The sequence below is a fragment of the Erinaceus europaeus genome, chromosome 9 (genome assembly GCF_950295315.1).
Source record: "Erinaceus europaeus chromosome 9, mEriEur2.1, whole genome shotgun sequence".
Lineage (NCBI taxonomy): Eukaryota > Metazoa > Chordata > Mammalia > Eulipotyphla > Erinaceidae > Erinaceus > Erinaceus europaeus.
The window spans coordinates 73,197,408-73,219,602 of record NC_080170.1 but is presented as its reverse complement, the minus strand read 5'-3'; the positions used below and the strand labels follow the sequence as shown (position 1 = coordinate 73,219,602).

Genomic DNA, 22,195 nt, shown 5'->3' with positions numbered 1-22,195 from the left:
GAAGCTCAGTGCCTGCATGACTTCACCACTCCTGGTGCTGTTTACTTATTCATTTCTTTTTTTCTTTCCTTTTATTCTGATAGAGACAGAGAAGAGCAGAGAGGGGAAGAAAAGTAGAGAATTGTTTCACCATTCATGAAGCTTCCCCCCTTCAGGTGGGAAGTGAGGGCTTGAACCTAAGTCCTCACACATGCTAGCTTGTGAGCTGGCTTGTGAGTCTCCTCCTGGAGACTAACTCAACTTCTCAGCTTCAGCAACTTCTCAGCTTCAGGGGTGCAGAGATACCAGACAAGAAGCAGCAGTCCCACCTATAGTTCTGCCCTTAATTCTAGAGGCTGTACCACTTTTAATATCAGTGTGTCTTGGCCATGTTATATACACCAGTGTATATATGTATGTGTGTGATTGTGTCCTTGTACAGTGGAGTGCATAGCCCATGCCCTTTTTCATTTGTGTATTCTTACTTATTTACTAATGAGAGAGAGAAGCAGAGCATTACTCTGGCACCTGCAATTCCAGGCATCAAAATCTGGACTTCATGCTACAGAGTTCAATGCTTTACCCACTATGCCCCCTCCCAGGCTAAGTCCTTTTCCAATTGAAAAAAAAACATTAAACTTGGTGCCAACTCTTGCTTGAGGCAAGTTAGTGCTTGCTCAGTTAGTCTTCAAGTTTGGATGCTGATTATTGTACCTATAGTTAAGGCCCTCCCTTGCATGTCCCTCAGTGCCTTCCATGTGTCTTCCTGGCATGAGGACAGATGGGACAGAGAGGGGCATACCCTTCACATCTGTCAATCTGGACCATGAAGCAAAACATAACTGCACAATTCACACCACAGGGTCCCAGAATTCAACATGATTTCCAGCCAACAGCCTGCATGGTTAGATGGAATATGGGTTAACTCCAACTTTTGAGGGAAGAGGGCTGTTTTGGGGAGATCCTTTCTTTATGTGCATACTTAGACATTGGGGTCCAGCAGGTGGCTCACCTGGTAGAGCACACATGGTACCATGCTCAAAACAAAGACCTGGGTTCGAGCTCCAGGCCACCACATGGGAGTGCCTGCAGGAAAGAACATCAAGAGAACCCTTGACCTTGAGCTGAGACTTGGCCATCCTGAGCTTGTACCTCTCTCTCCCAGGACTCACAGAGCCAGAGGTTCTGCTGGCTGGTGGCTGCCTGTCATCAGTTCATACTCTTTAAAGACCAAGATAGAGACAGAGAGGGAGGAAGGGAGAGGACAGGAAGCAAAGCACTGAAGCTTCCTCCAATGCTGTGGGGGCTGGGCTTGAACCTGGGTTGTACACATGGCAAAGCAGCGCACTATCCAGATGAGCTGTTTCACTGGCCCAGACACCCCACCTTTTTTTTTTTGAAACCATAAGTTCACTCAGTGAATGATTGGTGGGGCGGTGCTGTGGTGTCTCTCCTCTCTTTCTCTGTGCCTCTCATCTTCTATCTAGAGGCACAAAATGAAAATTTGGCCACTGGGTATAGTGGATTTGTGTAGGCACTGGTACCCAGAGATATCCTTGGTGGAAAAAATACATTTTTGTATATTTTCCCCATATATATGTGTATGTACACAGATCACTGCACCCTCTATCAAAGTCCTGTGCCCTACCTCGGATAACTGTTGTAGCTCTCATAACATCTTAAGGGACAATTTGCAAGTTCATTTGTTTTGGTTATCTATGTTCTACACACATGTGAAACCATCTGATATGTCTCTCACCTCTTTACTTATTGTGCTGAGATTAGTCACCCCCAGTGCCACCCATTCTGTTCCAAATGAGATCATCTCATTGTTTTTCATTGCATAGTACTATTCCACTGAACATGTCTCCCATAAATTCTTTTTTCAGCCGTCCTAGGGTGTTTCCATGTAAGAGCTATCGTGACTAGTGTAGTTATGAATGTAGATACTTCCAGTAGGCCCATTGCCTCAGTTTGCGTCTATGGGTGGGCTGGTTCCTTTGCAGATAAGTAGAATTTCTGACTTTAGATTTGGAGGGCTCATGGGAAATCTCACAACAGCTGGATTAGGCTGGGGTCTCAAGTTCTAGGTTCTACACTCTGCTTTATTTCATTTCTCACCCCAAGAGACCTGAGAAGAAATATCCTTCCTTTTACTTCAGATCCTGAAGGGGGAACATGGGAAGGCTGGGAAGAATTTAGTGTTGGAGACCTACTGCAGAGTGTGGAGAGGACCTGGTCCCTGATCAAGGTGCTGGTGCCATCTCCCTCCTAAGTGGAGTGGAGGGCGGGAGATAGGAGCAAGGAAGGAAATGGAATGTGGCAGCCTGAGACCTTAGGACAGGAAGATGGACCTTGGGACAGGAGCTCCAGTACTCCCTTGCCTGCTAGAGACCCTGGGAGCTCTCACCAACACTGGCTCTGAGATGCACTTGAAGTTCACAAAGGGAACTCAGCTGAGATTCATAGTTTAGGGTTCAGAGTTGGGCTCGGAGCCTGCACAATTCTACCATTCCGAGTAACCATAGCTTTTCTTTCCCTCTTGGGGTGGAAAAGGCAAAGAGATCAAGAAGGAGACAGAGAGAAGTCATTCGTGTGTGTGTGTGTGTGTGTGTGTGTGTGTGTGTGTGTGTGTGCGCGTGTCTCTGTGTGTGTGTGTATTAGTGACTTAATGTTGATAACAGCAGAACAATTTCACACCATTCTCACCACCAGAGTTCTGTGGCCCTATTCTTTCCATCAGAAACTGCATTGGTTCCCCCAAGGTCATAGATATGGTTTGACTATTATTTCTGTACTATCTATATTTATATATATTTGCCCATTTATTTCTATGGTCCTGCCTTCTCTTCCTTTCTAAGTCACACCTACTACTTTTGAGTGTCTTCACCCCTCCCTTGATCCTCCCCACCCCATTAATTTTTTTCCTTTTCTCTCTGGGCCCTAACATTTACCTCTCTAGGAATATGGACCAAAATTCTTTATGGAGTGCGTAAGATGCTGGCTTCTGTAATTGCTCTCTGCTGGACATGGGCTTTGGTAGGTCAATCCGGACCTCCAGCCTGTTGCAATCTTTCCCCAATATAACTTGTTTTGCCACCACAGTGATCATTGAGGCATGGTGCCTGCAAGGCTTTACCACTCCTGCTGACTTAATTATTTATTTTTGGTTTATCTTTTACTTTCTTTTTGATAGAGGAAAGAGAGACAGAGAAAGCTTCACAAGCGTGAAGCTTTTCCCTTCAGGTGGGGACCAAGAGCTTGAACCTGGGTACTTTTGCATGGTAACTCCTGTGTTCCAGCAGGTACACCACAGCCTGGACTCAGAGATGCTATTTTGAATGAAGCCACAGTCAAGGCTTTCTGGTCTCTCCGAAGTTGTCAAGTACAGTGGGATATGGCAGCATTAGCTACACCCTCACTGTCCCCCACCCCCACCCCAGTGCCTGTCCCATTTCTCATTTGCTGTCTCCCTGCATTCCAGCCCCCAGCATCTTTGTGCACTTCCTGGAGGTGGTCCACTGGTACCAGCCTGTCCTCCAAAGCCCCTCAGGGACTGATCACACTTGGTGGCTGTAATTCAAGCTAATCCCTTGCCCTGGGAGCAGGTCTGTTCTCAGTGATAAACTGATTCTCCCAGCCCAGTGCCTCCAGCCCAGCTCTCTCTCTGCTTTCTCGTGTGCTCTCTCTCTCTCTCTCTCCCTCTCTCTTCTCCTTTCTCCTTCTCCCCCTCCACCTCTCTCCCTCTCCTTCCCCTTTTAAAAATACTTTATTGAGAAAAGGAGATACATAGAGACACAGAGAAAAAGAAAGTCCAAAGGTCTTCTCAGCTTGGGTTGATGGTGGTGCTTCAGATTGAATCTGTTATGCTGCCCTGATTTATTTCTCTTTATGAAAGAGACCAAAGTGTTACTCAGCTCTGACAGATGTTGTAGCTGGGCATTGAACCTGGGTCTTCTGGCTGCAAGTGCTGTGTTCCATCCATCACTGCACTATCTCCCCCAGTCCCTAAGTGAGTTTTTTTTTGGGGGAGGTGTCATTGCTAGAGACTCACTGATCTTGGTTATCCCTAAAGTTATCAGGAGGAAAAGGTTTCATCTCTGGAAGATAAAGGGCAAGGCTAGGCACTCTGCTGTCCCTTGCCCACTTCCCAGCACACTATCCAGGTGGCTATTTTGTTGACAACCCCAACACCATTTAATTACCCATGAGAACCTAGTCCCAGAACGCCATCTGACCACACCCTCTCCCCTGCTGGCTTAAGACTCAGTACTTCCAGGGAGGAACCTAGGAAGTTCCCAGAAGCAGCTGGAGTCTCCCCCACCAGACCCTGTGGGCCTCTGGGAGGTGTCTGGCTAAGTATAAGTGCTGTGCATGGCTGTGGGAGGAGTCCTAACTAGGTTATGCTGTGAGTGACTGGGCTGGTGGGTCAGACGGGAAGCCCTCAGGTGGTGCCCCCAATCCTCCCGTCTCCCCAGCCCCCCAGCTTCTGCTGATAGGCCCCATGGGCACCGAGAGGCCCTCTACAGCCAGTGCCTATTTCTGTGCTTCTTGCAAGGAGAAGTTCTCCCTGGTGGCTCTTAGGTTTTCTGTGACTCGCTTCTCATTATTAAATCTGCCTTTTTCTAATTTCCTCTGTAACACTCAAACCAACAGGAGATTTCTCTGCCTCAGAGCATGTTGCTTTTCTTTAATAGCCTGAATTGTTTAGCACACTGCAAAAATAAAGAGGAAAGGAAACAAACAAACCCAGACAACCCCCCCCCCCAATTATGCATCTTATATACAACATACATGCTTTCTCTCACTGTCACATAAACTGAAGTCATCTCTCTGAGCTGCTTGTTAGAGTGTAAGAGCTCCTATTTGGTTCCCATTCCTTATAGATTCTATGCCCTAAGCCAACTTGTGGTCCAAAGTGGCTGCTGAAGCTCCAGCTATTACATTCATGTTCCAACTTCAAGAGAGCAAGGAACAAAAAACTAGGGAGAGGGGGGAGGGAAGGGAAGAAGAAAGGCGGGAAGAACATTTCTTTTTTTATGGAAATTCTACCCAGTGCCCCTCCCTTCATGTTTTTTTTTTTCTGTAGAATTATAGCTGATTCCCTTAATTGTAGGTCACTGAGGTGCTATCTGAGGTATGTATGCCCTCTGCTGTGCCTACCCAGCTCCCCTTCTCCTTCCTCACATGCTGGGTCTTGCAGGCATGTCTTCCCAGCAACACCTGCTCCTCAAGGTAAAATGGTCCCCTCTACCATCAGGGGATGTCCCATCAACATCCAAGACTGACTGGGGACCAGAGCCTCACCCCAGAAAGGCAGGGCCACAGAAAGTTGTAGAACACAGTGGATCCCCTGGCCCCAGAGGAAGCACGTGCTGGTATTTGTGGGGTGAGGTCCTCAGGCACCTCAGAATCTGGCCCTCAGGGGCCCCCTTGCTGGGCTCAACCCTTCCTGCCACTTCCAGTGGCCTGAGAGATCCCACACCTGTGGGTGTTCTCCGCTCATCCTCCTGCCAGTCCCCAAGCTGCTCTGGGACTGAGGGTCACTGCAGAGCTGACCCTAGATGTGGTCACCGTGGGGTGTGGGGGTGGTCTTATAAACTTGGACTTCAGTGTTCAGTAGGAGAGTAGGAGTGCCTATCTCTCTGTCTCTGTGTCTCTGAACCTAGAATCAGGCCTCTGGACCATCCTATCCTGTCCAGGTCTTTTCTGCCCCCCATTCCCCACCTCGCCCTGCCCAGGGTGGACACTGGTCTGAGCCAAGCCTGTCCAGAGTTTCTGCAGGGCCAGTTCTGGGTGAAGAGAGTGTGCCCTCTAGTGGCCCTAGAGGAAACTTCTGCCATCCCCTCTGGGACAAGGACAGACCACACAGCCCAGAGCTTGGAAGAGATGAGAGAAAGACTGAGGTGGAGGCATAGTGAGTTCTGAGTCTCCACAACTCCCCCATTTCCACAGCTCTGTCCAAGATGGTCCTGGAGGCCAGCAGGGTGTCAGGAGGGTTGTCACCCTCAGTGACACACTCTCAGTCCCTGCTTCCACTGTCGCTGGAGTTAGATGCAAAGGATATGAAAGCAACTGGCCTTTTGTCCATCAGTTGTCCTCTTAAAACCCCTAATCTGTTTATCCTGAACTTGGACCTTAGAGCCACAAGACACATGGATGATTGGGCATTTCTGAACCCAGTTATATTAAATTTTAGTCAATGGGGACCAGGTAATGGCACATCTGGTTGAGCACACATTTTACAGTGTGCAAAGACCCAGGTTCAAGCTGATGGAGACCACTTGCAGGAGGGAAACTTCAGGAGTGTTAAAATAGTGCTGCCAGTATTTCTGTCTCTCACCTTCTATTAAAAAAATGTGGCCTCCTAGAAGGGTGAAATCTTGCAGTCATTGAGCCCCAGCAATTACCCTGATGGCCAAATTATTATTGTTATTAGTTGAGAGTGTGGATAGACCAGCCTAATTGCCAGGTAGACTGGTTGTAAATTGATTAGGAGGCCTATCTATTTCTCTTTACCAATCCCCAGCAGATGTGTAGAACTGAGAAGTCAGGAGTTTGGGGGCCAGGGACAGAGCTCAGTGGCAGCATACAGGACTTACCCATGAGCGGTCCAGGATTCCAGTCCAGATACCCAGTAGCCAGGGCTGAGCTGAGTGCAGAGACTGCCGGCGGCTGGAAGAGAGCTCACCCCACCTCACCAGTTTGACATTTTGCTTTTTTGTGAGTTCTTTCCCTTCTTTGCTCACCTGGGGAAGATCCCTTCACACCTCACTCTCCACACTAGCTGGTTTACCTGGCCTGGGAGCACTGCAGAAATGAAAAACCAGGGTGGCTGGGACCCATGGACATCTAGACAGAGGAACACATGGAGAACTCTGCCTGTGTGAGAAATCAGGCAAAAGCCGGAGAAGGAGACACTGGATTCTGTGATAATGAGTTTGGAGGTAGCTCTGAAATCCCTTCTGTTGTGGTCAGATAGGCAAACCTGGACTTTAAGCACTTGGGCTGCTTCTTGGATCTAAAGTCATGGCATTCGTTGCTTTTGCTCCCACATGCCTCCATCAATCTCTCTGGAACTCGCTCACCTCCCAGATGATGCTCTGTACCTTAAACTCTGCCAGAAGGGAGATCTTCACCCTCACCCCCCCCCCCCCCCCCACAGAACTGTTCTTTACTGCCCGGCCCTACTGACATTCCCCCCTCTCTGCTTGCCTGTAGTTCTCAGCATCCGGGGTGCCCAGGAGGAGGAGCCCACAGACCCCCAGCTGATGCGGCTGGACAACATGCTGCTGGCTGAGGGTGTTGCAGGCCCAGAGAAAGGCGGCGGCTCGGCGGCGGCAGCGGCAGCAGCAGCAGCATCAGGTGGTGCTGGCTCAGACAACTCGGTGGAACACTCAGACTACAGGGCGAAGCTCTCCCAGATCCGGCAGATATACCACACAGAGCTGGAGAAGTATGAGCAGGTGAGCCACAGGGCCGGGGGCAGGATCCTCTGCACACCACAGCCACCTGCTGGACCCGGGACCCTGCCTGCTCCTCAAGGAAGCCCCAGGCCTTGGAGCAGGAGTCCTCGGGGTCAAGAACAGCCTGCTCTGAGCTTGGAACTCCACATTGTGTGTCCCCACAGCCATCTGGGGTCTACACCCATAAGTGTCTGCTAGCCAGCGGTGACCAGGAGCCCTTGGCTGAGCTAAGCCTGGAAACCCCTGGTTTTTCCCTGACTCAATTCTGAGGATCTAGGTGTCTACCTCTTACTCTCATGCAGGCCAGGGATGGATCCCAGAGCCTTCTGCACTGGTCCTGTGCCTCACTGGCCACCAGAATTCAGTCTGTAGCCTGAGTCCCAGTGCTCTGTGGAGTCACCTGACTGTGCTAATGAGAATGCACCCTGGGGACACCGGGACAGCAGCTTGTGTGGGCACCACCAAGCTGGTTAAGAAAATGTTAGCGCAGCGGGTTAAGTGCAGGTTGCGCAAAGCCCAAGGACCGGCATAAGGATCCCAGTTCTAGCCCCCGGCTCCCCACCTGCAGGGGAGTCACTTCACAAGCAGTGAAGCAGGTCTGCAGGTGCCTATCTTTCTCTCCCCCTCTCTGTATTCCCTCATCTCTCTCCATTTCTCTGTCCTATCCAACAACGGACAACAACAATAATAACTACAACAATAAAACAACAAGGGCAACAAAAGGGAATAAATTAAAAAAATAATTTAAAACAAAAGAAAAAGAAAATGCTCCTCCCGGGAACCCTTCTTCTGTCCCCTTTTGTGTCTTGTTGACCAGAGCACCCAGCCACGACCTCTGTCTATTGGTCGTACTGGGGGTGGAGCCTGCAACCTCTCCTGTGCAAGTCCTGTTCATGACCTCTGTACTATCTCCCTTCCCCTCCTTTTTTGTCTATGCACAGCAGTCTCCTGCATGTGTTAGAGCTCTGAACAGTGTCCCAGGCCCAACCTTTTCATCCTTCTTTGACAGAGAGAAAGCAAAGTAATATGAAACTATAGAGCTCCCCCTGGTGCTGCCTATGGTGCTCCCATGGGTGCTGGGTCTCAGACTCAGTGTGTAGCTTATGGCAAGGCTGGGTGATCCATCCCTCGGGCCCCCTGTCCATAATAACAAAGATGGCAGAGGGCCACCAAGGTAGCTCACCAGGTTGGTATGCATGCTCTGTCATACAAAAGACTCAGATTTGAGCCTGGCCCCAACAGCACTGGAGGAAGCTTCTAGGCTGGGGTGTGTCTCCCTCTTTGTCATTGTCTCTATCTGGAAAAAAAACACCAGGTCAGAGCTCAAGTGACAAGAATAAAGAAGGAAGTAGGGGAGAAAGATGAAAGGTAAGGGGGACTAGGCAATAGCACATCTGGGTAAATGCACATATTATAGTGCATAAGGACCCAGTTTCAAGCCCTTGGTCCCCACCTGCAGGAGAAAAGCTTCATAAGTGGTTGAAGCAGGGCTGCAGGTGTCTATCTGTCTCTCTTCCTCTCTATCTCCCCATCCCTCTCAATTGCTCTGTCTTGCATCCAATAATAAGTAAAGAAATATTTAAAATATATTTTTAAAATTTTTATTTATAAAAAGGAAACACTGACAAAAAACCAACTCCACACAATTCCCACCACCAGAACCCATATCCCTGCCCTTCCTCTGATAGCTTTCCTATTGTTTATCCCTCTGGGAGTATGGACCCAGGCTCATTATGGGGTGTAGAAGGTGGGAGGTCTGGCTTCTGTAATTGCTTCCCCGCTGAACATGGGTGCTGACAGGTTGATCCATACTCCCAGCCTGCCCCTCTCATTCCATGGTGGGGAGGGGTTCGGGGGAAGTGGGGCTCCAGGACACATTGCTGGGGTTGTCTGCCCAGGGAAGTCGGTTGGCATCATGGTAGCATCTGGAACCTAGTGGCTGAAAAAAAGAGTTAATATATAGAGCCAAAAAAAAATTGTTGACTTATCATGAACGTAAAGGCTGGAAAAGTTCATATGAAGAGTTGAGGGGAGGTGTCTCCATTTTGTAGATAATTAGTAGTCCTATTTTAGTTATATTCCAAAGAGCCCATGACTATACTAGTTGTTGTTGTTTTTTCCCTGCACCTGACATCTGATATGCAGGTGGATCTAAGTTACTGTCTGGGGAGATGATGTCATGGCTGGAAAAAGGTCCAGAAAGCTGGATCAAGGAAGAGAGTAGCTCCCAAATATGGGAATGGTATATAAATATTATTGACTGATATTTAAAATATTTTAAAAAGTGAAAAAAGGTGGTAGAAATGTGATAGCTCCCTCAGCACTGAGCTAATGACTTAGTGTGGCAGTAGTAGCCCATAGTGATGATTCTCTAGAAAGTCCTAAGGATTCCTTTTCTTATTCCTGTGGGCATTTTCCAGGGCTAGAGCAGAGAGCAACTCACACTTGGGCACTTGCAAATGTGTTGAGTTCCTGGTGATTCCAGCATAGGGCAGGTTCCCTGGGATCTAGCCCAGGACTTTCTAGCTAGAGTCTGCAAGACCTGGCTTCTTTCTTTTCCTGCACATATTCCTCATGGGAGTGATTTGGAAAAAGAGGAAATCCCAGTAAACTAAGAACATATATGTTCATTTTAGCAGCACCAATATCAAAATACTAAACTGAGCTGGGCCTAGTGGTGATTCACCCAGTGGAAGGCACCTATGGCACGAGGACCCTGGTTCAAGCCCCAGTTCCTACCTGCAAGGGGGAAGCTTTCACAAGCTGTGGAACAGTGCTGCAGATGTCTCTTTCTGTGTCTCCCACAATCTATTTAAAAAAACTGACCACTAGGAGCAGTGGACTCTGAGCCCCAGAATCCTGGTGGCCAAAATAAGATAAAAATAAATTCACTACCTAATAGTTGATTCCACTGCTTTTAGTATTATTAAGTGTAGCTTTCTATTAGCTCCTATGGAAGCCCTGAAAATCCCTAGGTCCACTGCTTGAGGCTGAGCTTCTACTTAAAGAAGTTTCTGGAAGCTTCCACTAGGAAGGAAGGATGGAAGGTGATGTGGAAGGTGGGGTGGGCAGCTCTGGGTTTTGAGGGTGGGCTTAGACCTAGGCAGTGCCATGAGGTCCTGAGAACAGGCAGATAGCTAGCTCCATGGCCCATGCCCCGGCACTGTCCACAGTGCTGAATTATTGATCTGTGTTCCCAGGGCTATTCTGATGGGAAGAAAAGCCATCCATGAGAGTGTCCCCATAGCTTGGGGGCCTCTCCAACTCTTATTCAGAATGCTTTTCTGGGCTAGGTAAGACTCCTTTATAAATTTATAGCCACATGGGGTGATCAGGTGGGCAGTTAGGGGAAGGGGCACAGATGCAGCATGGTATGCAGATTGAGAGCAGAGGGCAGGAGTGAGCTTGCCTCATGGACTGGAAGCCAGCTTGTCAGGCCTCAGAAGGCTGCTGTGGAGCCCATTCTTGACCTGGAAGCAGAGTGGTCAGCTGTCTGAAGTGCCCCCTCCTGGGGGCTGCAGGAACTGCAACTCCAGCCTTTAGCTCCTGTGCCTGAGCTCAGAAAGCCAGCCAGCCTATGGTTCCCTCTGCTGTGCTTGTCTGTCACACTGATACACCCAACTCCTGTTGTTTTGTGGTGTTAGGGGTGACTTCCCCCACCAGTACTGGGGAAGTGGAGAGGAGCCCTGCTCGGCTCTGGTGTAGGGTGAGGGTGGTGGTGAGATAAAACCTGGGGAGAGAGAGCGGTAGAGGCAACAGACAGGACCAGAACCAACTTCCCTTGGTGCAGTAGCATGACGGGAACTAGACCCAAAAGCAAGCCTGGTTCTTTGAGAGATTGACCAGCCCCCACCCCCACTCTACCCCACCCCCACCCACACACACATTTTATTTTTCCACCATAGCACAGTTTAGCTCTGGTCGTTGGTGCCAGGAATCCAACCTGGGACCTTTCACATGCAAATTCTGTATGTTGTCACTGTACTATCTCCCTAGCCCCATAACAGTCTTTAAAAAGAATCTCAGACTGGCTGTAGTCTCTACCCCCTCCTCCCCTCTCTCTGCCTCTCTGCCTCTGTCTCTGTCTTTAAAAATTAATCACCATGGTGGCCAAAAGGCAAAACCAAATGGTCTAAAAGGCTTGTTTCCCACCAGGGTTATCACTAGGACTTGGTGCCTGCATGACACTACCATCATTCCTGACAGCCATTTAAACATTTTTCCTCTTTCAATTGCTTCCCTTCCCCTTCCTCCCGCCCACCCTCCCTCACTTCCTTCCTTCCTTCCTTCCTCTCTCCTTTCCTTCCTTCCTTTCTGCTGCCACCAGTGTTATTGCTGGGGCTTCTGTAGCCACCAGTGTTATTGCTGGGACTCCACTGTCCTTGGTAGTCTTTTTGTTCTTCTCTCTCCTTTAGATGGAGGGTGAGAGACAGAGAGGGAGAGACACCTGCAGCACCAATCTACTGCAACTGAGCTCCCCCCACAGATACTCCCACAGAGAACCCAGGGGAGGGGTCTGGGTCCCAGGTCCTAGAGTCTGTGCAGGTGTGCACCCCGTCTGCAGCGTCCCCAACTCCCCCTTCATGCTTTGCAGGCCTGCAACGAGTTCACCACCCACGTGATGAACCTGCTGCGGGAGCAGAGCCGCACACGGCCAATCTCCCCCAAGGAGATCGAGCGCATGGTGAGCATCATCCACCGCAAGTTCAGCTCTATCCAGATGCAGCTCAAGCAGAGCACCTGTGAGGCCGTCATGATCCTGCGATCCCGCTTCCTGGATGCACGGTGAGGGCCCAAGAACGTGCGAGCGACCCCTGGGGACTGCCAGAGAGATGCCCAGAGACCCTAAAAGAGACACTCCAGGAGAAAAATCCCAGTTGAGATACCCCAAGGAGAGACCCTCAGCCTGGGAGAGGCCCCTCTAGAGACACCCCCTCCCCACTGTAGACCCCGGACTTCATCCTTTCCCCATCACCTCTGCTTGTGAATGCTGATGTGACACCCGGTGGGGGAGGAAAGATCTGGGTATAGGGACTCCCAGCCCCCCATCCATTAGCTAATGTGCTTCCTGGTGCCAGGGGGCAGTGCTAAACACCAGCAAGCCCTCTGGGGATTTGGCTGGACTGGGACCCACAGATGGGCACCCAAAGGTCACCTGCTACCCCAGATACCACTCCTAAGAGAGCTGGGGTAGCTCTCAGAGCTCTGGTAAAGGCACTGAGAACAGAGGAACTCAGAAGCAGCCAGGGAGAGGAGGACGCAAGGGTCTGGGGGAAGCTCAAAGAGCACCCAATGTTCCTCCTAGAGCTGTGTGCAAGTTTCCTGATTGTCTGGTACCTGAGCCCCCCAACCCTTCCCTACAGTGTGGGGGGTTGGGCAGGGCTGAGTACACCTGTGTTCTTTGTGTCCATTGTTCTGCCCACCAGCTCCCCTCCCTGACAGCCAGGAGTCGCCTCAGGGACACTTGGATCACTCTGCATTCTCACTTTGAAGAAGGATTTGTTCATGTATGAGAGAGAACCAGAGCATCACTTCTGGTGTTTGTGATGCCAGGGATCAAACTCAGGACCTCATGCTTGAGAGTCTAATGTTTCACCTGCTTTACCACCTCCCAGGCTATCTTTTATTTTTTTAGTTAGGTGTACACTTTATTTATTAATGAGAGAGAGAGAATACCAGAGCATTACTCTGACACATTCAGTGCCTGGGATTGGACTAAGGACCTCATTGTTTCAGAGTCCAACACCTTATCCACTGCGCCTCCTCCTGGGCTGCCCTAATGGTATATTTTGATGACTGTCCTAGTAAATATGTCTTCAGAGCCAGCACATCCTTTGTAAGCTAGGATTCCCTTGTCTTCTGTTAAAGACAGCTCTCACATCCCTTTTATCCATTCCTGGAGTTTGTCCCAGTCAAGGATGATGATGGCTCAGATGTTGATGTGTCAGCAGATACCCCACCCCCCTGGATCCCTGCTTCTGTCTCATTTCAACCAGACAGAATGATCCAAGGCTTGTTATTAGACCTTTCCACCCAGAACTTCAGCAGATATTGGAAAAAAGCAAAGTGAGGCCCAGGCTGAGCCCTTGTCAAGAGAGAAACAGGACAATATGGACTGAGAGCTATTCTTTCTGGGGTTTCTTCTGTTATTGTGCCCTGCCTGCTGGAAGATCAGACTCTGAGGGACCAAACCTAGTGAACTTTGGCCTGGGTTGTGCCCATGGGCAGAAAATGACCCTCTCTATAGGATAAGCACCTTGGCTAGAGATAGAGCACTGCTTTGTTGTCTGTGTGACCCAGCCACTGCTTTGCTGTCTATGTCCCCACCACACTTAAGTGCTTAGGTCTTGATTTCTCTTTCTCTCTGTCTCTCTGTCTCTCTCTGTCTCTCTCTCTCCATATATATATATATATATATATATATATATATATATATATATATACACATATATACACATACCTTTCTGTCTCTCTGTCTGAAAATGTCAGCCAAGAGTAGTGGAGCCCTGGATATGAAAAGGAAGAGGAAAGGAAGGAAGGAAGGAAGGAAGGAAGGAAGGAAGGAAGGAAGGAAGAAAGAAAGGCTACTCCTAGCCCTGGGATTTCAGAGGTCCTTGGTAGACTCCATGTGGATGGAAGGAGGGAGGGAGTGCACCCAGAAAGGAGGTTGGGAAGGCTGCCTTTAATTTCAGTTGGAAGGGTTCTGCAGTGCTCATGCCAACAGGAGTGAGAGAGCCCAAAGCTGAGACACCCTTAAGGGGAGCCCTCCCTCCCCCCTCCCCCCATACACACATACTAACATACCTGACCCAGCACCCAGCCTGAAAACAACTGCCTTCTTTGGTCAGCAACAGAATCAGAGATCAAGTGGCTCAGTCCCCCCACCAGCCACTCAACTTCTTACTCACAGATTCTCATCCACCCAGAGCTTAGCACCCAGGTGACCCAGAAACTCAGCAGGTCTTCAAGTGACCAGGACAGCTGTGGTTGCCAACCTATGGACAGATGGTGCTTGTCTGGTCCAGCCAGGAACCTGATTGTGTTCATTGATCCAGATGGGACGCCCCCACCCCCAAATACCACATTGGTGTAGGGAGAATTTCCTGCCTAGAGAGGTGAGCTTGGGCTAAATCAAGAAACCCTCTCTCCTACTGATTGTGGGTGTCCAGGATGCCTCCTCTACAAGAACAAGCTGTAAGTGCAGATGAGGACAGCTGAAAGGTCACACCAGTACCCTCCAAGATAGCACCTGACCCAAGCATGGCAGCTCCACAGTGGCCCCACACAGCCAGTCTTGGTGTCCACAGACTGCCCTGCAAGACCATAGCATGGCCACTCTTTATTTTTATGGTACTTTATTTTTGCCACCAGAGTTTTCTGTGAGCTCATGTCTGCACAGTTCCACCACTTCTGGTGACTTTTTTTTAAATAGAGGGTGAGAGACAGAGGAGAAAGGAGGGGGGACAGGGAGATGGAGAGAGAAAGACAGAGAGACCTGCAACACTGTTCCACCACTCATGAAGCTTCCCTCCTGCAGGTGGGGACCAGGGCCTTGAACCGGGTTCTTATGCATGGTAACATGTATAACCTTTGAGGTATGCTACCACCCAGCATCAAAGACCCAAATTTTAAATGTGTTCAGTTAACAGTTTCTTTCAAAGACAGAGAAGCATACTTCCTAAAGCAGTTCTGCCTGTAAATGTCAAAAAAATATACCTGCAGGTTTAGGCTAGGCTATAGTACAGTTCTCCTGGCTGCAATATTGCCCCCCTCTCATGGGGATAAGTTCATTATGCAGGGCTTTAATATCAGTCACTCCTCTGCCTCTTCCTGAGGCCCTTTAAAAAAATGTCTCTGTTCATGAGGAGTAGAAGAAGGAGAGAATCATAACTTCAATTTACCCATTGTTGTTATTACTACTAATAATAGGGGTTTATTTTACATTTTTACATTAATATGGTTATATGGCTATAGAGTTTTCGCTAGGGCTCAGTGTCTACAGGGCTCCACCGTTCCTGGTGGCCTTTCTCCATCTCTCTCTTTCTGTCTTCCTCTCTCTCTCTCTCTCTGTCTCCCTGATGAAGGCTGAGAAATATAGATGGAGACATACAGAATCATGGAGAGACACCTGTAGCCCTGCTCCACCACTCACGAAGCTTCCCCCCTGTGGGTGGAGACCAGCAGCTTGAACCCAGGTCCATGTACATGGTAATGTGTGAATTCTACTGAGTGAGCCTCCACCTGGTGCCATCCCCCCCTCCAATAGCTTACTGTTACCATATGACATTACCACGTCTTTCTGTAATTACCAGGAGGCTAAGAGAATAGAAGAAATTGTCTACAGTGCACAGGTCTGAAGACCTTGGCTCTATGGCATAGCAGATAGCTGGTCTTAGACCTGAGTTCTTCATTGCTGAGTGGAGATGATATGTGGTGGAGAGTAAATAGGCCCAGGAGATGGTAGAGTGTTGAACTCTCATGAGGTCCCAAGTTTCATCTCCAGCATCAGATGTGCCAGAATAATGGCGCTGATTCTCTCTCACTCTATCTATTTCACACTCTCTTGTTGATAAATAAATAAAATACTAAAAAGTAAGAGAAAGTAACTGGAATCCATGGCTAGGCGTGCCGGTGTCGGTCACTTGGAATTTGGAAGCAGGGACTGTGGCTTTAGGTCCCAGCTGTGGTCACATACCCAGTGAGCTCTGGGACTCTCAGTGCTGGGTCAAGTCAATTCTCCTCACTCAAGGGCCTCAGTATAATGATGTTCACTGTCAGCTGAAGAAGCTGACACCTAAGAGAGTTCTTCACAATCCCCAATTGGTGCAGGTTTCAAAACCAAGATGATGCAACTTTGAAACTCCATGTTCCTCACCACCACTATATAAATATTCTAGATTTGTTTCAGCCATTGCTTGGGAGGTAATGAACAAATACTTGAACCAATGGTGGGGGAATATAGCTAGACCCTTTATGCAAACCTCCTCAAGTCTAATTTTCCCTCCAAACTGTATTTCTTGGGCCTGGAAGATAATGCAGTAGATAAAGCAATGGACTTTAAAGCATGAGGCCCTAAGTTCAAGCCTTGGCATTACATGATGATCTGGTTCTTTCATCTATCTATCTCTCTCTCTCATATAAATAGATTAATTAATTTTTGAGAGAAAAGGTTTTCTTCCTGGAAATTGCTCCCCTGTCCTCTTTTGTCTATATATGGTCGGTACTTCTTCGTTGTCATCTTTTATTTTCTTTCTTTGCAAAGGCGGAAGAGACGAAATTTCAACAAGCAGGCAACAGAGATCCTGAATGAATATTTCTATTCCCACCTCAGCAACCCTTACCCCAGTGAGGAAGCCAAAGAGGAGTTAGCCAAGAAGTGCGGCATCACTGTGTCACAGGTAAGGAAGCCTCTACACTCACTCCCCAGCCATAGTGCAGTCAGCCAAGGTCTTGCTTTGCTGAACTTTCATGCCTTGCATAATTCCCTCAACTCAGAGCCAGGGGTGGAGCACCTTGTAGAATGACACATTACCATGTGCAAGGACCTGGGTTTAAAGACCCTGCTCCCTACCTGCAGGGGGGACACATCACGGATGGTGAAGCAGGGCTGCAGATGTCTCTCCTTCTCTGTTTCCCCATCTCCTCTCAATTTCTCTATGTCCTATCAAATAAAAGAGAAAAAAATGGAAAGAAGGAAAGAAAAAGTGGTTACCCTGAAGGGTGGATTTATGGTGCAAGCACCAAGCTCCAGCCATTACTCTGGTGGCAAAAAGAGAAAAAGGGAAAAAGAAAAGAAAAGGAAAAAATAATCCATTAACTCCACACCTGAATTGTCATACTCAGCCCCTTAGTGTAGAAGAGAGTTTCCAAGTCTGTAAGAACCCAGAGAATTTTGAAAGGAAGTAGCAGGCACCAGAGAACCAGGGGTAGATTTTTTCTCTCTGGGGCCTCCATTGTTTCAAATGCTTGTGGATTCTAATATGTTCTTAGAAAGCTATTGGCTGGGGAAAGCTATTGGCTGGGCACAACAGTTTACATACAGTCTTGTATGACTGTGGCTCCCAGGTACCAGGTTCAGTCCTCAGCACCACCATAAGCCAGAGCTGAGCAGGGGAAGGGAGGGGAGAGGGGGAAAAGGGGGGGGGGACAGGAACAGGGAGAGGAGGCAATTGCCTGCTTCTCTCATTTTTTTTCTCAGTCATGTCCTCAGTGCCTCCCCTCCTTTTGTATTTGTTTGTTTGTTTTTTCATTTGTTTATTTATTTTATCCAACACCATAATTTTAAGAGTCAGTAAATGATGGGAGTCGGGCTGTAGCGCAGCGGGTTAAGCGCAGGTGGCGCAAAGCACAAGGACAGGCATATGGATCCCGGTTCGAACCCCGGCTCCCCACCTGCAGGGGAGTCGCTTCATAGGCGGTGAAGCAGGTCTGCAGGTGTCTTTCTCTCCTCCTCTCTGTCTTCCCCTCCTCTCTCCATTTCTCTCTGTCCTATCCAACAACGACGACAACAACAATAACTACAACAATAAAACAACAAGGGCAACAAAAGGGAATAAATAAATAAAATAAAATATTAAAAAAAAAAAGAGTCAGTAAATGAAACTTACCGTTGAGAGGGACTTGAATATATTCTTTTGAAGGGATGGTCTGTGACTGGTGGATAGGCTGTAGGGATTATTGTGTCACTGTGGTTTTGTAGGGATGGTCACCCAGAATGTCACTGAGCATCCTGTCCTTTAAAGAATGATGAAGGGGTCAGCTGGCATGGAAAGATTAGAATTTTGGTAGACCTGGAATCTGCAGAGTTAAGATAAAGTAGCTATGTCAGCCATATTTGTCTGTACACATCATTCACTGGAGAAATCTGTGCACACATCTCATTGAGTTGGAACCTCAGATTCCACCATGTGACTCTGGTTAAGACCTCTAGTGATAGTTCAAATAGTCAGGGAAAATTTTCCTGAGAATACACCATATATAATGGTAAAATTGGGGAGAGGGGGTTGGAAAGAGGAGATCTGAGAAAATTTACTGAACAAGTTCCTTTAAAAAAAAAAACTGCATTGATTGATTGATAGAGGGCAAGAGATGGGAAGACAGAGAGAAGGAGAAATGCCTGCAGCACTGCACCAATGCTCATAAACTGTGAACGTCATAATGCTCATAAAGCTTCCCCACTGCAGGTGGGGAGTTGGGCTTTGAACCTGGGTGCATGGCAATGTGTGGGATCTGCCAAGTGCATCGCCACCCAGCCCCTTCACTGAAAAATGTTCAACTTGATGCTCCTTTGTACAGACTAGGCATCTGTGCTTTCTTGAATTAAGTCTTGGCTTCAGTCTCCTTCCCTGCCAAACACTAATTAATCAGCCCATTTAGCATTGCAGAGTCAGTGCTAGTCAGAACACAGAACCATGGCGGGGCAGGTGGAGTGGCAGGAATGCCAGGGCACTCGCAGCAAACTGTGGGTGGTCTTCTAGCAGCCTTGGAAACAGGTGCAAAGATAGCTCTTTTCTTTTTTCCTATTTGAGAGAGACCAAGACCCCAGCACGGAAGCTTCCTCTAGTGCAATAATGCAGTGGGGGCCAGGCTTGAACTTGGGTCAGGCATATGGCAAAGTAGTGCACTATCCATGTGAACTATATATCCACTTGCCCAAGAATAGCTTCTTTCTCCACAAGCCCTTGGACCCAACTGAAAGTCCCAACCAACTTAGTGGTATCTGTACCTCTGGCCATTGCTGTCCAAATCTGGAGAGAAGAGATGATTTCTGATACTTGCTGTAGGTTGGAGGGGCATGGGGTTGCCAGGCCTGACTTCCCTGCTGCCTCATAAACTGTGAACGTCAGCCATAGGTTCAAGGTTGGCTTCCATCACTATAGCACTCATATTCAGAGTCCCCCAACATCTGTGGAAACAGATAGGACTCTTCCAGAGCTTGCCTGTCTCATATCAAGATAAAAGATGGAATTCCACAAGGACTGGCATAAGGAATCCCGGTTCAAGCCCCCAGCTCCCCACCTGCAGGAGAGTCACTTCACAGGCAGTGAAGCAGGTCTGCAGGTGTCTATCTTTCTCTCCCCCTCTCTGTCTCCCTCTCCTCTCCATTTCTCTCTGTCCTATCTAACAAGGACATCAATAACTACAACAGCAATGAAAACAAGGGCAACAAAAAGGGAAAATAAATAAATAAATATAACAAAACAAAAAAAATATGGAATTCCAGCCTCGCCCAACACTTACTTGACTATAGAAACCCAGGGTGTAAACTGTTTGTCCAGGGCTCAGGGGGTGGCTTGCCTAGAAGAGGTTCAAATCCCAGGTCCCCACCTACAGAGCGGAAGCTTCATTAATGCTGGAACAGTGCTGCAGGTCAATCTCTGTCTGTCTCTGTCTCTATCTTGCTCACCTCCTATCACAACAAAAACAGTGGCTTCCAGAAGTGGTGAGGTCTCACACATTGGCACTGAACCCCAGCAATAATCATGGTGGCAAAAAAAAAAAAAAGCATCCACTAAAATGATCCCCCCCCCCCACTGCCCTACAGATAGAATAATACTGGGGGGTGTCAGGCCGTAGCATGGCGGGTTAAGCGCATGTGGCACAAAGTACAAGAACTGGCTTAAGGATCCTGGATCAAGCTCCTAGCTCCCCACCTCACCTGCAGGGGAGTTGCTTCACAAGCAGTGGTGAAGGTCTACAGGTGTCTATCTTTCTTTCCCCCTCTCTGCCTTCCCCTCCTCTCTGCATTTCTCTCTGTCCTATCCAACAACAACGACATTAATAACAACAATGATAACTACAAGGGCAAAAAAGGGAATAAATAAATAAATATAAAAAAGAAGAATACTGGAAGAATGTAGCTTTTCCTAGGAGCCTACTTAGGCCTGTAGTCAAACCTGGGCTTTCTTGGGGATTTCAGTTGTCATTTTTTTCACCTATGGTCCCAGGGCACTCTTCTAAGTTCTTAACTTTCCCTCATCCCATATCTGAACTGTGGTGTGTGTGTGTGTGTGTGTGTTTGTGTGTGTGTGTGTGTGTGTGTGTTTGTGGTGAATTGATAACCACCCTTTCTCCATCTGAAACCCACCCTACATCCACGCTTCTGCCTGGAGTTTCCACCTCTTGGGCCACACCTATTCCATCTTCTCAGAGCATCCCTCCTCTCTGCCATCTTCAGCACCTGCCCCACCTGATGACTCCTCACTACTTTTTCAGCCACATTCTTTTAATTTGCCATCAGGATTATCTCTGGGGCTTGGTACCTACATGGCTCCACTCTTCCCAACAGCCATAAAAGGGACAAAAGTCCCTTTCCTTTCTTTTTGATAGAGGGGGAAAGGAGAGAGTGAGGGTGAGAAAAATAAAAAAGAGAGATACCTGAATAGTTTGTATTGAAACTTCATGTTGCCTTTTTGCTCTCTTAGTGGCTAATATCAAAATAGTATGATTTGACTTTAGAAATTGAAGTTCTGGCATTTCTGCAGTTGTCTAGACAATATAGGTGCAGGCAATTTTGTCATGTGTTATAGAAGTAAGTTAAATCCTTGCTTGCCTTCCCCTTATTGTGAAGAAGTACAATTCCCCATATATGCTGCTGTACTTACATGGTAAACCCCCTCTTCTCAGGAAGCCATTGTTTAGTGATGACTAAGACTTGGGATTTTAGTTCAAAAAAATCCCATTAGGAGTAGGATAGATGGGGGTTGCCCCCCAGCCCCCCACCTGCAGGGAGTCACTTCACAAGAGGTGAAGCATGTCTGCAGGTGTCTATCTTTCTCTCTCCCCTCTCTGTCTTCCCCTCTTCTCTCTATTTCTCTCTGCCCAACAACAGTGACAACAACAACAATGACAATAAACAACAAGGGCAACAAAGGGGAAAAATTGCCTCCAGGAGCAGTGGATTCATAGTGCAAGCACTGAGCTGAGCAATAGCCCTGGAAACAAAAAAAAAAAAAAAAAAAAAAAGAGAGAGAGATGGACACTCAGGAAGACAGAAACAATCTGGGGTGTAGATCAGCAAGTTAACATCCATGTCCAGTGAATAATCAATTACAGAAGCTAGAACTCCCACCTTCTTCTTCACCCCATAAGAATTTTGTTCCATACTCTCAGAGGGCTGTTAGGGGAAGATGACCAGAGGGCTTTGAACTGCAATTCCATCAGGTCCTGGTGAGAAGAGAGGGAGGAAAAATGGAAGGAAGGAAGGGGAAGAAAAAGAAAGGGAGGGTACTCACAAGTAGCAGGTGTGACTTAGAAAGGAACAGAGGGCAGGAACATAGGGAAAAAATGGGCAAATATAGTTGAATATAGATAGATAGTTATAGAAATAATAGTTAACCCGTATCTGTGATCTTGGGAGAGCTAATTCAGTTTCCAGTGAAGGGACTGGGAACACGGAACTCTGGTTGTTGGGTGAGTTGTAGAATTATACCCGTTATCTTACAACTTCGTAAATAAGTATTAGATCACCAATAAAAACATTTTTGAAAAGGATACTTTCATGAAAAAAAGAGTGGAGTATAAAACTCCCTCCTTGTAGTCCGGGAGGTGGCACAGTGGATAAAGGACTGGACTCTCAAGCATGAGGTCCTGAGTTCAGTCCCCGGCAGCACATGTACCAGAGTGATATCTGTTTTTTATTTTTCCTCTCTCTCTCCTCTTATCTTTTGCATTAATAAATAAAAGAGATAGGGAGAAAGAGAGGAGGGGAGACAACTCACCACCACTCCTGAAATGTCCCCCTTTGCATG

The 22,195-nt window shown here is 47.9% G+C and overlaps 1 protein-coding gene across 4 annotated transcripts in view; it reads left to right on the top strand.

Moving 5' to 3' along the window:
* PBX1 (PBX homeobox 1) overlaps nucleotides 1-22,195 on the top strand; it is a 192,670-nt gene that overhangs the window by 143,056 nt on the left and 27,419 nt on the right. For all 4 annotated transcript variants that reach the window (XM_060198194.1, XM_007535274.3, XM_060198195.1 and 1 more), the window contains exons 3-5: nucleotides 7,201-7,445; nucleotides 12,040-12,230; nucleotides 16,708-16,843. In XM_060198194.1, the coding sequence (XP_060054177.1) occupies nucleotides 7,201-7,445; nucleotides 12,040-12,230; nucleotides 16,708-16,843 (572 nt within the window). The remainder of the gene's footprint in view (nucleotides 1-7,200; nucleotides 7,446-12,039; nucleotides 12,231-16,707; nucleotides 16,844-22,195) is intronic.